Genomic DNA, 13435 nt, shown 5'->3' with positions numbered 1-13435 from the left:
AAGCGCGTGTCCGTAAATTATTAATAAACGATCTTGTATTGGGAGGAGATGATCAAAGGATTGGCAGCAGGAAATTAAATGGCAAGACTATGACATTTTGGTGAGTCATCGGAATGGTAGATAACACCCCATTTGCCAAGTTTAAAAAATGTAGGTATTCCTGATGACACGGAGTCCTTCATAAAAACGGTGGCGAAAAACTCACTTCTTACTGTACGAGCAATTTCTTGTTCGCCTGGTTGCGATTTTTCAAGACCTGATGCTTTATGTTGCTGAAAAAAAAAATAAATTCCAGAAATGAAAGTCAACAATCGTTCAAACCCTAAAACCGACAACCTTGGATTGTCATCTCGTTTTATTGTCGTCAGTCTCTCTCGCACTCGTGCCGTGCCCGTCAAATCTTACCACAAACAACTTTCGAGCACCTTTATCGCAAAACCATGGCAAATAACAATAGACTCAGAACCGTGTACGCTTTTGCCCGAGAAATGTACCCCAAGACCGTAAAGACTGATATCCAATATGGCACGGCCGGGTTTAGAACGAGGTAAGTGATAACACGAAATTGTAGGTTAGAATTTGGGCCCTGCGGGCCGACAAACAATTTAACAGTCGAAATTTGGATTATTTTTAGGGCCACGGACCTAGCCTATGTGATGTACCGTATGGGTTTGTTGGCAGTTCTAAGAGCCCGTTACAAGAAGGGTAAATATTACCGCTAAACAAACAATGAAGGGTTAATCAATAACAGGAATTCGCATTAGCTGTTGTAGGAGTGATGATCACTGCCTCGCATAATCCCGAACCGGATAACGGCGTTAAATTGGTAGATCCGCATGGTGAAATGCTTGAACAGAGCTGGGAAAAATTGGCTACCCGAATTGCCAATGTGGCGTAAGTTTAGAGTTTTATTTCGCAATAGAGATTTGTTTTGTGTTATCTTGACAGCTTGGATTAGCTTTAAGTCAGATTGTGTGATACACAATACGGTTTTCCTATAATCTGTGGAAGAGATTATACAGGGTGTGTAAGGTAAGGTAAGAGCTCGGGAGTCTTCTAACCATTGTTGCAAGATTGATAGAGGTCTACAAGTTAAAAATACTTTTATTTGTACAGGGTGTGTCAAAAAATTAGTGATTGTTAAATTTTATAAATTTTTAAACATTTGATTTATTTAATTTATTCTTCAATATTTAAATACTTGTGGTTGAGGATGGCGACTTTGAGCATATATTTCTTTCTGAAAATTCCTTGTGAATATTAATAACCGTAGGTAACTTATAAAACTAACAATAGTCAATGACAAAGTCAAATTCTTATTTTTCAAAGCAAACTTTATTCAAACATTTTATGTGAGTTTATTTTCTTTCATACATTGAGTACATACCAGGAACATTTGGTTAAGTATAGTATTAACTTTGGCCACCTGGGTGGAGCTTTTCGGGGCCTGTATTGTTTGAAACGAATCCTTTATATCACAAAAAAAAGTATTTACGCGGAAACATTGATAACATCCGCCATTTTGTACTCACCCTGTATAACTAAAGATGTCTTAGACTTGTAGATCATTATCAATCTTGCAACTTTGTTTAAAAGATTTTTTATGTTACCGTTTCTGGGCCGTCTTTGCTATGACATATGAAAAATTCCAAAAAAAGTAGTTTTTGACATATTCCCATGTTGTCGCACTCTTTTGTCATCGAATTGGGAGAAAAGCGTAATTTTTTTAGGGACAGCAAGTTGCAAGACGCGCTTAACGACATTATTAAGGAGTACAACATCGAAAACATGAACGATAGGGCGGAAATAGTAGTCGGGAAAGATACTAGGCCCAGCAGTCCGAGTCTCTCAAAGGCGGTGACGGACGGTATACTGGCTATGGGCGGCAAGCCCATAGACTATGGTATAGTGACGACCCCCCAGCTTCATTATTTCGTGATGTGCAAAAATACTAACCGGGCCTACGGCCAGCCCACCGAAGAGGGTTACTACCGAAAGTTGATCAACGCGTTTAAAAAGGTGCGGGGAGACAGTTTCACCAACGGCAATTACACCAATCGGGTTATGTATGACGGTGCCAACGGGGTGGGCGCCAAGAAAGTCAAATACTTGAAGGAAGCTTTGGGTGGCAGTTTAATAGTAGACATGTACAATGACGAGATCATCGGATCCGGGAAACTCAACTATTTGGTATGTGGAATCCTCAGATTATTCAATTCTCTTTACTCCTATCGTCTAGAGTTGCATGTAAAGAAATAATAACATTTGAGTGAGGTTATGAAAAACTGGCAACACTGCAACATTTTTGAATATAAAAAATGGTCTGATTCGGGATGTGATTTTATAGTTTTAAAGGATTTAAGGTACAGGTTGGGTTATATCGGATAAAAGTTACGTATTTAGGCACTCTGAAGTCACCAAAATGAAGTTATCAACACAAGTTTTAAATTAAGTTTTTTTAAATGTGATTAAATTAGTTTTCATCACTTTAATGTGTTCTAATTTAACTACTGATTAATTAATGTTATTAGTATACTATCTCATTAATAAGAGAGTTGACAAATTTGTTTCTTTCTTGAAAACGGGTAATAATAGACATGAATTACTAATTATAAAACTAGTTTTTTATAAAGCATCTGATAAATGCACAAAAATTGACAGAACAAGACAATTCCGAGGAAACTGTGGCCCTTACAACTTTTTACTATTTTTCTAAGCCAATGTCACTTTTTATAAAAGGTGCTGCTTGTTTTTGTAACAAGATTGGCAATTCCGAGTATCCTAAAACAAAAATATAATATTATTAAATAAAAATATTGTTTCAAAATTGAAAATACATCAATTTACAGATTTTCAAGCAAAATTCGAAATACGATTTACTAAATCTGTGGATTCCTCTTGCCTCGGTTGTTCATACTGTTGGTTTCTTCAAAGCTTCGGAAGTTTTAGTTACTTTAGAATTTTTACTTGGATGGCCGTAAAATGATTTATTTTCAATTTTAAAACAATATTTTTATTACATAAGCATGTGCAAGTTTGAAACATCAAAAATTCTAAATTTTAAAATTTCCATTTAACCTTAAAATTTTTGTAATGTGTAAAATGTTTTAAAGGGGAAAATAGTGGCTGTAATAGAGTTAGTAGAAGGAATGTTTATGATATACAAAACACTAAAAATATTATCTTGTAGTATTGACGACCTTGTGTGTCCCTTTCCCTTCTGTTGTATTTTTTTCTGTGGGGTCACATTACAAATCCAGCTTTTAAGGATCTATAACCGGAACAAATTAGAAGAACCACATTGTATATTGAAGAAAATATTTTAAAATGTCTTAGGTCAAACGGCACCCATATAGAATAATCTTCAATTTCTCGTATGTATGTAATTGATTCTAATGATGTTCCGTAATTATCACGGCGTACTAGGCTACTACCTAAATTCAATCAAAACGATTGTTCTATGCACATTATATCTAAAAAATGACTAAAAATACGTATGAGCTAGTTTTATCTCAGAATTGAAAAAAAAATCAACAAACTTGTCAAAAAGTAACTATTTTTTGGTAAATTCAGTATAGCGTTAGGAATGTATATTATTAATAAATAAATATGTTTCGACTGTAGCATAGTAATAGTACCATAGAAGACAGACATGACGTAGGGTGTTTATATATAATTTGTCAATAATAATCGCCAATTATTAATATATTGCATGTTGGAGAAAGGGATAAAATAACTAAGTAGGCTTAGCGGTTGGCATGGTAACGGCACGATTATTATGGAACCCAGCCGAGACATCAATTTATTGAGGTATTTTCTGATTAATTTTTTCTAGCCTAATTTCCTCTCAATTATGTTTTATACGTGTATAAAGTAAAATAAAAGTAGTATCGAAATACTGCTTCTATTATACCTATGTAAAAAAGTATTTTTAAATTAATTTTTGTTTATATCTCAGAGGGGAAAAACGATGTTGCCATGCGGTTTCCACTACATGCTGCTTTTTTTACGCTCTTTCGTCCTAGCAAAAAATATTTACACCATTATAGTTGAAATTTTCGAGAAAATCATAAAAATATCTGCTTTTGACATGAAGCGCCTCTTACCGACTTGTAAAAGTATTCTTGACACGCCAGTAGAAGCTTATATAAATACTCTTTAAAACTAAGCCAAGCTCGTCGAAATCGGATTTGCCAAAAAAAAAGTTATTCAACTTTTTCTAAACCAATATTTGACCCTTCTCCCATCCTTAATTTGACGAGATAGAAAAAAAATAGTTGAAACAAAAAAAGTTTCCTTGTTTAGAGTAGATTACGTTAAAATTAATCTTGATATAGGTTAATTTTGAATATTGACTATTGAAATGAAGCCATAATACATTTCGTAAAATAAACTTTTTCCTTATCATAGACTAATTAAGTAGGTCATGAACCTTCACAAAACAAGCGATTTAAGTCGTCTTGTTACCATGGAAACGTTAACAATAATTTTGTAACGTCTGTTGTCAGTGTCATTTTGAGAATGTTTTCTTTATACAATGTTCCGTGTGAAAAGTGAAGTGGATTTTTTTTAAAGAAATTAGCTTTTGACAAAAGTCAAAATGCAGGAAGCCAGTAAAGGTAAGTTTTGACACTAATTTTATGCTAAGTAAATTACTCTAAAATGCAATTATTCTTAAAAAATTCTACAATACAAAAAAGCATGTAATTTATTAAGCAATATGTTAGAATTTTGGCATAATTAAGGGATGCTGTTGATACTATGTATTAAAGTAACATGTTATGATGTTACGTGTAAGACACAATCTTGCTCCCACCCGCTCCATTTTACAAAAATAATTTTTAATGTATTTTCCGGGTTTTGACCTATTAATATACAAATTTGTTTTCTTTTTTTTTTCTAGAGCGATAGTGTAACTTAAGTTTGATCCATGTAAGACATTGTTATTATTTTTGGCATTCAATATATATAACTTCTGGTCGGTCTCATTGCAAAGCAATGGTTTAACTTTTTTAGGCTATGACTAATGCAAAAATTGTAACGAAAATAAAACAAACTTAACTGAATGATATTTTAGATGTATAAAAACTAGCAAACTTAAAATTTTTTAAAAATCCAATAACAATATTTCGTTTTAATCTATATTAATTAATTTTTTTTTTGTTAAATTGTTACTTGTTGGACACCATGTATTATTATTTTTTTATTTACTTAAACATGATTATTTCAAAATGTTTCTACATTTTGTGTAGTCTTATTAAACCGTTTTCATGATCTAATTAAATGTTTGTAAATATAGTTGTTTTTGTGAACACCCTGTATAATAATTATATTGGATTAAAGTTTGACGTTCGTAATATTTTTTCTTTTTATTGTTGTGTTTGTATTAACCACCTGGTACAACGAAACATACTCTGGGCGTTGCGAATCTTATTTTTTATATAAATTTTCTCCTATCCTTTATTTTTGAGTTATTTCTTTCCAGTGCGGCGCCGATTTCGTAAAAAGCCACCAATCCTTCCCGACGGGTGTACCGAAAGAAGCGAACGCCCGGTGTTGTTCGGTGGACGGCGACGCGGACAGATTGGTTTACTATTATTTGGACGACAACGGTAAATTCCATCTGCTCGACGGCGACAGGATCGCCACCCTTATAGCCGCCTACCTTAAGGAGATCCTACTCAAAACAGGCATCGACTTGAATTTGGGGCTGGTGCAGACCGCCTACGCCAACGGGGCATCAACCGAATACATTACTAAGGAATTGGTAAGGCGGATCCGGATCGCGTCATATTTTTTTTTTCGATCGCGAAAATGCCATTAAAAAAATACGGGGTGTTTTGGAATTCATGTGGTAAAATTTAATGTGGGGAATTGGGGACCCCGTTCTGATGCCGAATCGGTATTTTGTTCGGTCGAATTTGGCCCAAAAAAGTGTAATTTTTTGTAAAGACGACAATGGTTGTTATACCATGACCAGAAATATAGTGCTTTTACAACCGACCCCGTGATTAACTTTGCCTACTGTTTATTACTCCAAAACCGCAGCCCCTTATAAAACACCCTGCCCCCTTACATAAAAAACTTAGTACAAAGTAACAATTTATTAAGTTCTATTTCATTACATTTCTACATAGTATCATTATTACTATACAAAATATTAAATATAATAATAAAGTATCAGTCACTTAAAAAATCGTCACATTAGGTTTACGATTCTTGAGTAAGACCAGCTTTGTACTGATATTCTATCTATGGTCTGTTCATAGATATAAGAAAGTGACCAACAAAGCGTGCCCACATTAGATATCGTAACGAGGAGGCTTGAAATGATCCGGTCCTTTTCGAAATCGGTCACTGATTGATTCGGTCCTCGTAAAATGAGCGATTGACACAACACTACTCCACATACACATTGCCAGTCGCTATCGCTACGTATCGGGCGCGCTTTGCTACGTCCGCTGAATGCGACCAATGATACGGGGGTAACCTCAAGATTTCATGTCCGTTTTGTTGTGCTATCGAACCGCGAATATAATCTATAGCCTTAAAAATGACTGTTATTGTTTAAAAATCGTAGAATTTTGTAGAAGGCAGAAAAATACAAGAAGATGAATGTTGTTAATCCACAGGCACACAAGAAAAAAATGATTATTTTCAAACTTACCTGTAAGATAAATAGAGTACAGGTCCTTACCCTTACCCTTTGAACTATCCAGTCCAATCAGCCTCGCAGAGTCAAAGCTCGAGAATCAGATACATAAATACGTACTTACTGGAAGGATCACAGTCAAACACCTCCGTAATATATACGAACATATTGCAATTTTGATTAAACTCTTAATAACGATACATATCATCTGATGTTAAAATAAATGCTTCTACTTATTTGAAAATTGCAGTATATTTTTGGTCGCACAATACCGTACAAACCGCACAAACATTAAGTTTTTTTTATGTTAATTTTGTAAAATATAGGTACCAAATTTATCTACTTCAAACGTTACAATTTTGACTTAGGTTAGGAACCAAGAACATGACAAATTGAAAATTATAAACAAATAAAATGCATTTATGTCTTAATTCAAACGAAGTTGGTGTGATCGTATTATCCCAAATATATCCAAATATACTACTTTCCTTCGTCAGTTGGTGCTAAAGTAAAATTTGAATCGCTTTTGAAAAGTATAGTATTGCCGAAGATTCGCCTATATAATTATTTAATTAGGTGATTAACTAATTAAATTTTTGTATTAATAAGATGGTCATGAACATATTTCAGAGAGAACCTAAGCTATATGTCAGTATGGTCTCGTGCCCGTTTCTAAAATTTATCTATACATTCTTAATTTTTTTTTGTCGCCATAAATGATTCAAACTAATCACCTCATTTTTTATTATGATAAAACTAAAACAAAATACTTTTTGATTTAATGTTGAAAGTTACCACTGAATTCCGGTTTGAATTTCAATTTATGTGACTCGAGTGCCACCTACTGTGAGATTTATGAAATGTTGACAATACGCCATCTGAGTACTGTTTACCAACATGGAGTTGAAGAAATAGTGCAAAGAGGTTATATGATTCTAGAACTTAAATTTGAAATTGAATAGAAAATTTGAAATTTGTATCTCGTTCTTGCCGCTTTGAAGTTGTAGTAAAATACCTTCATTCTTTTATTTTTACATGTAAATAGATGAATAATATGTATTAAAAAATTTAAAAAGTCTTGTTTAAAATCTTTAAAATTTTAAATAAAAAAGAACGGAAGGGTGTCTCACATAAGGTTCATATTTCATATTCCCTTCTCAAAACCTATAAGAGTTATTACGAAATTTTGAATACAAAAACTATGTATTTGAGGAATTTCTCAGATTATTGATTTTTGGATTATGCAGGGTGTCCCAGTTCTCCTCTATCACTTACATTAACATTGGAATTTTAAACTGAACACCATATATATTTTATTGCGTTTTTGAATTTAGTGGTAAAAAAAAGTTAATTTTCATTTGATTTGAAGCCCGCAAAATATATATTTCCCGGTGTTATACCTTTAGTAGAACGCGCATAAAGGATCGTCCATACAGTGATTGGATTTATTTGACTTTTTATTTTTGCGCATTCTGCTTAAAAAATAATATAATACTTTGAAAAAAACTAAATTAAACAACTTTAACAATATCCCAAACTTATACTATGAATAATTCAGAGTAAAAAGGACACCTGTTATAATTCTTAGACTAGAAAATCACCAAAATTCATTGTTTTGTTGTATATATTCCTCTTGAAGATACTAGTAGTTACTTATACTTATTTTTACATAACGATTCACATAAATATAAATATTTCCGAATAGCAAATGCCGGTCCGATTTTTTTATCACTAAATCGCAAAACGCAGTAAAATACCGTTCCATTTAAAATCCCGAAGTTGATATTTATACCTAAAAATTGGGACACCCTGTAGAATTTAAAAGATAAAGTTAAAATTTTTGACCAAACATCCTCTAAGTACTTCAGTTTTGTAATTATTATAATTTCCCTATGATAAATACCGGGCCTGGCCCCAGCTTATCAGACCATAAAGTAAGTGGGAACCACTATAAAAAATATATATAATTTTTTTTTTCACCTGGCTTCTATGGAGACAGATAATTATATAATACGTGAATTCCATAACACCCTGTATATTGCGAGGAAACGTTTCCGCTCGCGTCATTATGATTCGACGTCGACGTTCGCGATTGCTGCAGAAAGTCCCAGTGGCGTGCGTGTCGACCGGGGTGAAGCACCTGCACCACAAAGCGCAAGAGTTCGACATCGGGGTTTATTTCGAAGCGAACGGGCACGGCACGGTCGTATTTCGACCGGAAGCGAAGACTAGACTGAGGGAGGCGTTCCAGGCAAACAAGTAAGTCGCGCGAACGCGATCCCATAGTCTTGGGCTCGAATTTGAGGTTATAGTAACGCGATAAAAAAAACGAAATTGCTTCTGCGGATCACTTTCGGAAAATCAATGGAATTTTTCCCCACCCTGTATAAACTAACTTTCAATATTTTAATTTTCAATAGTTCGTACCGAACTATTGAAAATAAAAAAAATACACAACAAATAACTATTTATAGCTCGACTTTTTTCAGACATGCCGCCCCCTACAATGTTATCAGGGACCTCTAGTTTTCGACTATAGCTCGAAGCAGTTTATTTCGATTCTCCTGTGCTGCTAAGTTTTATATAGAGTAATAAAAATATATTGCCACAGGTGATTAAGCTATTATGGCTATAAAAATCTGTATTATCATTAAAAGTTAGATACCCAGAACGAATTCAACCGTTTTTTGAGATATTGGCTCGTTTAGAAGCAAATATAGTTGAGGAAGGATTATTTGAAAGAGAAAGAAGAAAAGAGAGAGATAGAAGATGATCTGGAAATACCTTTTTAGTTTTGGTTAGTTGGAAAATGCTTTTTACCTACAGGAAGATGGTGTCCAAGGTCATAGGCTCTTAAGGGAATTTTTTATAATAACTCCTCAGATGGGTAGGTCCCAACGGACCTGTTGGTATATAAAACACGATACTTCGAAAGGAGCGTAGTAATTTTTTTCTGATTGCGAAAAATGCCATTAAAAAAATACAGTGTTTTGCAACTGATGTGGTAAAATTTAATTTGGGAGATGGGGGACCCCGTTCTGATACCGAACCGATATTTTGTTCCTTCGAATTGGGCCCGGACGACTATGGTTGCTACCGCATCTGTTATCAGAAACACTAAGTATTTCTTTATGTTAATTTTGCAAAACATACGTAGCAAATTTATCTACTTCAAGCGTTACGATTGAGACTTAGGCTTGGTTTGATTTGGATAGCTTTTCGAGATATGCGAATAAGACCAATGATTCTTTTTATTATATTGCGACTTATGATATAAAACTGTTGTTGGAAACTGACTGTTATTATAAAACTTTGCGAAAGGTATCTAATTATTTGTTAGCAACAGTAACTTTCAATTGTTTGTTTGTTTGTTGTAACCATTCATTTTGGATAATTGCCATTTCTTTGCTTGTTTCTGAGAAAAGTGAATTAGGAGTGCCTAAAAATATTCTCAATTTAGTTTTGCATCTTAAAAACTAAAAGAGCTGTGAGAATTGTGTTAATGGCTACTTTGGTTTCACGAATGTGCCCAAACTAGGATACCTTGTACATAATAGAAAAAAAATCTTCCTCTTCCCTATTTCGTGGTTTGATAATTTTTGCCATTGGGTAGCCCATAAAAAAAAATTAAGAAAATAAATTGAACCCCCCTGGTATATTGATGTGGCGTTTCCTTTTGTAGCCTGTCGCCCGATCAAAAGGAAGCGACCGAAAGACTTTTGAACGTGATCGACATAATCAACGAAACGGTCGGAGACGCTATATCGGACATGTTGCTAGTGGAGACGATTCTGCATTCGAAAGGGTGGGACGTTAGAGAGTGGGAGGCGGCCTATACGGACTATCCCAATAGACTGATGAAGGTGGTCGTTACGGTAAGCGTTGAAAAGTTGTTCTATTAGAAGATTTTTTATAATGACAATTATTATTGTCATTACTGTGTACTGTATTATTATACAGTACAGTCACTTTATTGGGAACACAAAACATTTTACCGCGTTTAGATTAATGAAGTTGTTCGCACTAGTGGAGCTTTATGTTAGAATTAACCATAACCATCGAAACTGCTTAAACGTGCATGGTTTATTATTTAAAACACTGTTCTTAATACGCATTTTTTTCAATTTCAATATTTTTAAAATCTAAAGTAATTTTAGTTTGAGTGTTTTTTGCTGTTTAAATTAACTACCACAGTTCTACTTGTAAGTGTTTCAAAGCTATCATTATTATTCGGTTAACCCCATTGGAAAACTATGCTTAAGATTGAGTCATTTCAACGCGCTCGTGTGCTTTTTTTGTATATAAATATGTTTGATAATACGCCGATTATTTGTGGTATTCTGTAAAACAAAGCATCGAGTTCACAAAAATGATACTTCCTTTGATAGTTTTTTCCGTATGTAGAAAAACTCTTATAAAACATCGTAGCATGTAAATACAATACTATAAAACAATACAGCAGAACCTGTCAATTAAAGGTATAACTTATGTATTACCAGTTAGCTTTTGATCTCGTTTCATTGCTTTTGCTCTCAATTTCATCTTGTGTACTTTATACTTGTTTATTACACATATTTGCGTGTAAATCCGTAAATAAATCAAAAAATCCGATAAAGCCTGATGAACCAAGATTGTCGGTTCCAGTCCAAAAATATACAGGGGGAAATAGCCATTTTTATATGTCCGGTAATGTAGTCTAAATCTTAGTTTTATTGGAGTTATTTTTGGAAATTCAATTCATTTTTGTTAATACCAACAAGGCCATAAGAAGTTGCCGCAAATTGTTTTGAAATTTATAGAACGGTCGCCAGAGGGCGCCAATTCTTCCGCTTAGAGGAAAATAGGATTTTTACATCATTTTGAATAGGGAGAGAATTAATGGCATCATAATCTTGAGCAAATTGCGCATTTTTTTTTGTTTGAACCATTTTATCGTATCTGCTGTAATAAAGTGGAGGGGAAAGGTTTTTATTTAAATCATAATAACCTCTATTTGGTTGTCGAAAGTCTCGTTTAAAAAAGCGTTCGTTTCTCCATGTTCTTAATAGGAAATAATTATATGTATTTGACACTAGACGCTAGGGGGCGGTATATTACACCTTAAAAACTTCGCATTTTCTAAACTTTCAAATGCAACAAAATACGCAATTTTGGCTAACAGTAAACAAGAATAAAGGTTTAAAAGCAAAACGCGTATCTATTTTAATACCGAATAATTTTTTTAAAATTTATTTTGTTCTCGATCATAATACTAGAATACCATAATATCATACGCATCAAATTAACATGTCAGACTATATTTTGTAACGGTGAAATTTATAAACAGTAATCTCCAATTCTTAAATATTCTTTTCAATAGAAGATTAGACCTAATATTGGGTACATTCTGTTTACAGAAAACGCATGCACACAGAATGATTTGCACCATCCTGCCCAAAAGTCTTCGGTTATCAATTCTGTTGTTTACTGAACTGTAAAACTATCTCAACCTGAATTAAAACACCTTACCTCTGCTCTTCTCTCTAATAATTTCCACATTAGAGATATTAAGCGTTCCGTCACAAAATACGCTTCACCGCAATCTTCCAAAGACAATGAGACAATGTTAAAACCAGATTTATCACTTGTCCAGAAACCTCTCAATATCTTAGTGTGATATACCTGGAGTTTACAGCATTCCATTCATAATGTGATAAAGAATACATTGGAAAGATAAGACGAAAAATATCAACTAGGCTAAATAAATATGAAAAAGTCTTAAGACTACAACGAGCAGATGCCGAACAAAATCATCAAATCTTATTGGATAAAACTAAAATTCTTGCATGTAATCAGAAATTTAACAATGTTAACCGCGACTCAATCATCCAAAACAATGTTCATGCCCCTCCTTTAGCTCCGTTCCCCTCAAACAGTATTTAAGTTGGTAAAGTCTCAGTTAAGCTCCGAAGAAGCCAACAGGATAATTGGTGAAACGTTAACAGAAGATTTGTTAATATAGTCAGAAACGGTAGGCGCTGGAAAAAGTTTTCTTGAAGTAATTTCTGCAAGCGTTTATGCAGTGCATAAACATTCTCCTACAGTAGAACTTTAATGCTTTGAGTCTGAATCCTGTAAACACTCTTGCAGCATTATGTAGCACAACACTAGTAATGTTAATAATATTTTACCTGTACCTTCCTTCTCACCCTATCTGCCCCAACTATTAGGGGAACGTTTTTTGAAACACTCTGTAGAGTACGGTAGAGTACAGAGTTATTCACGCTTAAATAACCACACATCTGACCTTCCCCCACCACTTTATCTTTGTTAATGTTTCTCAGGACCGTAACGTAATCACGACCGCCGACGCGGAACGGACCTGCGTCACCCCCGAGGGCCTCCAAAACGAAATAGACGGCCTGGTGGCGAAGTACCGGAGCGCGAGAGCGTTCGTGAGGCCATCCGGTACTGAAAACATAGTCCGGGTGTACGCGGAGGCGGCGACCCGAGAAGAGACGGACAAGCTGGCGGCCGAGGTCGCGCGGAAAGTGTACGATATGGCGGGGGGCTGCGGAGCCCCGCCCGAGGTGCCCCAATAGCGGTCCGAGACCAGACAGCCGCGACGGTACAATGATTATTACTATATATAGAATATTTTTCCAAAATTCGAAATGAGCGAGAGTTTCGCGCTCAAAAAAAAAAAAGAGGAAACTGCTTGGTTTAGTTTTTAAGTCTTAACGTTACCATAGACGGGCGGTGACGTATCGACGACGTCACAGACTCAGACCAGGGATTTTTGTG

General features: G+C 34.5%; 1 protein-coding gene across 1 annotated transcript; it reads left to right on the top strand.

Annotated features, from left to right (window-relative positions):
- Nucleotides 1-319: 319 nt before the first annotated feature.
- LOC132703302 (phosphoacetylglucosamine mutase) lies at nt 320-13299 on the top strand. The gene is made up of 8 exons (XM_060672473.1): nt 320-547; nt 635-705; nt 765-894; nt 1731-2190; nt 5486-5767; nt 8754-8911; nt 10335-10527; nt 12976-13299. Exons 1-8 carry the CDS (start codon nt 441-443, stop codon nt 13231-13233), a joined length of 1659 nt encoding a protein of 552 aa, XP_060528456.1. The 5' UTR covers nt 320-440; the 3' UTR covers nt 13234-13299.
- Nucleotides 13300-13435: the final 136 nt, after the last annotated feature.

The sequence above is a fragment of the Cylas formicarius genome, unplaced genomic scaffold, assembly GCF_029955315.1.
Source record: "Cylas formicarius isolate icCylForm1 unplaced genomic scaffold, icCylForm1.1 PGA_scaffold_6__28_contigs__length_40554024, whole genome shotgun sequence".
NCBI lineage: Eukaryota > Metazoa > Arthropoda > Insecta > Coleoptera > Brentidae > Cylas > Cylas formicarius.
This window is presented reverse-complemented; position numbering and strand designations above follow the sequence as displayed.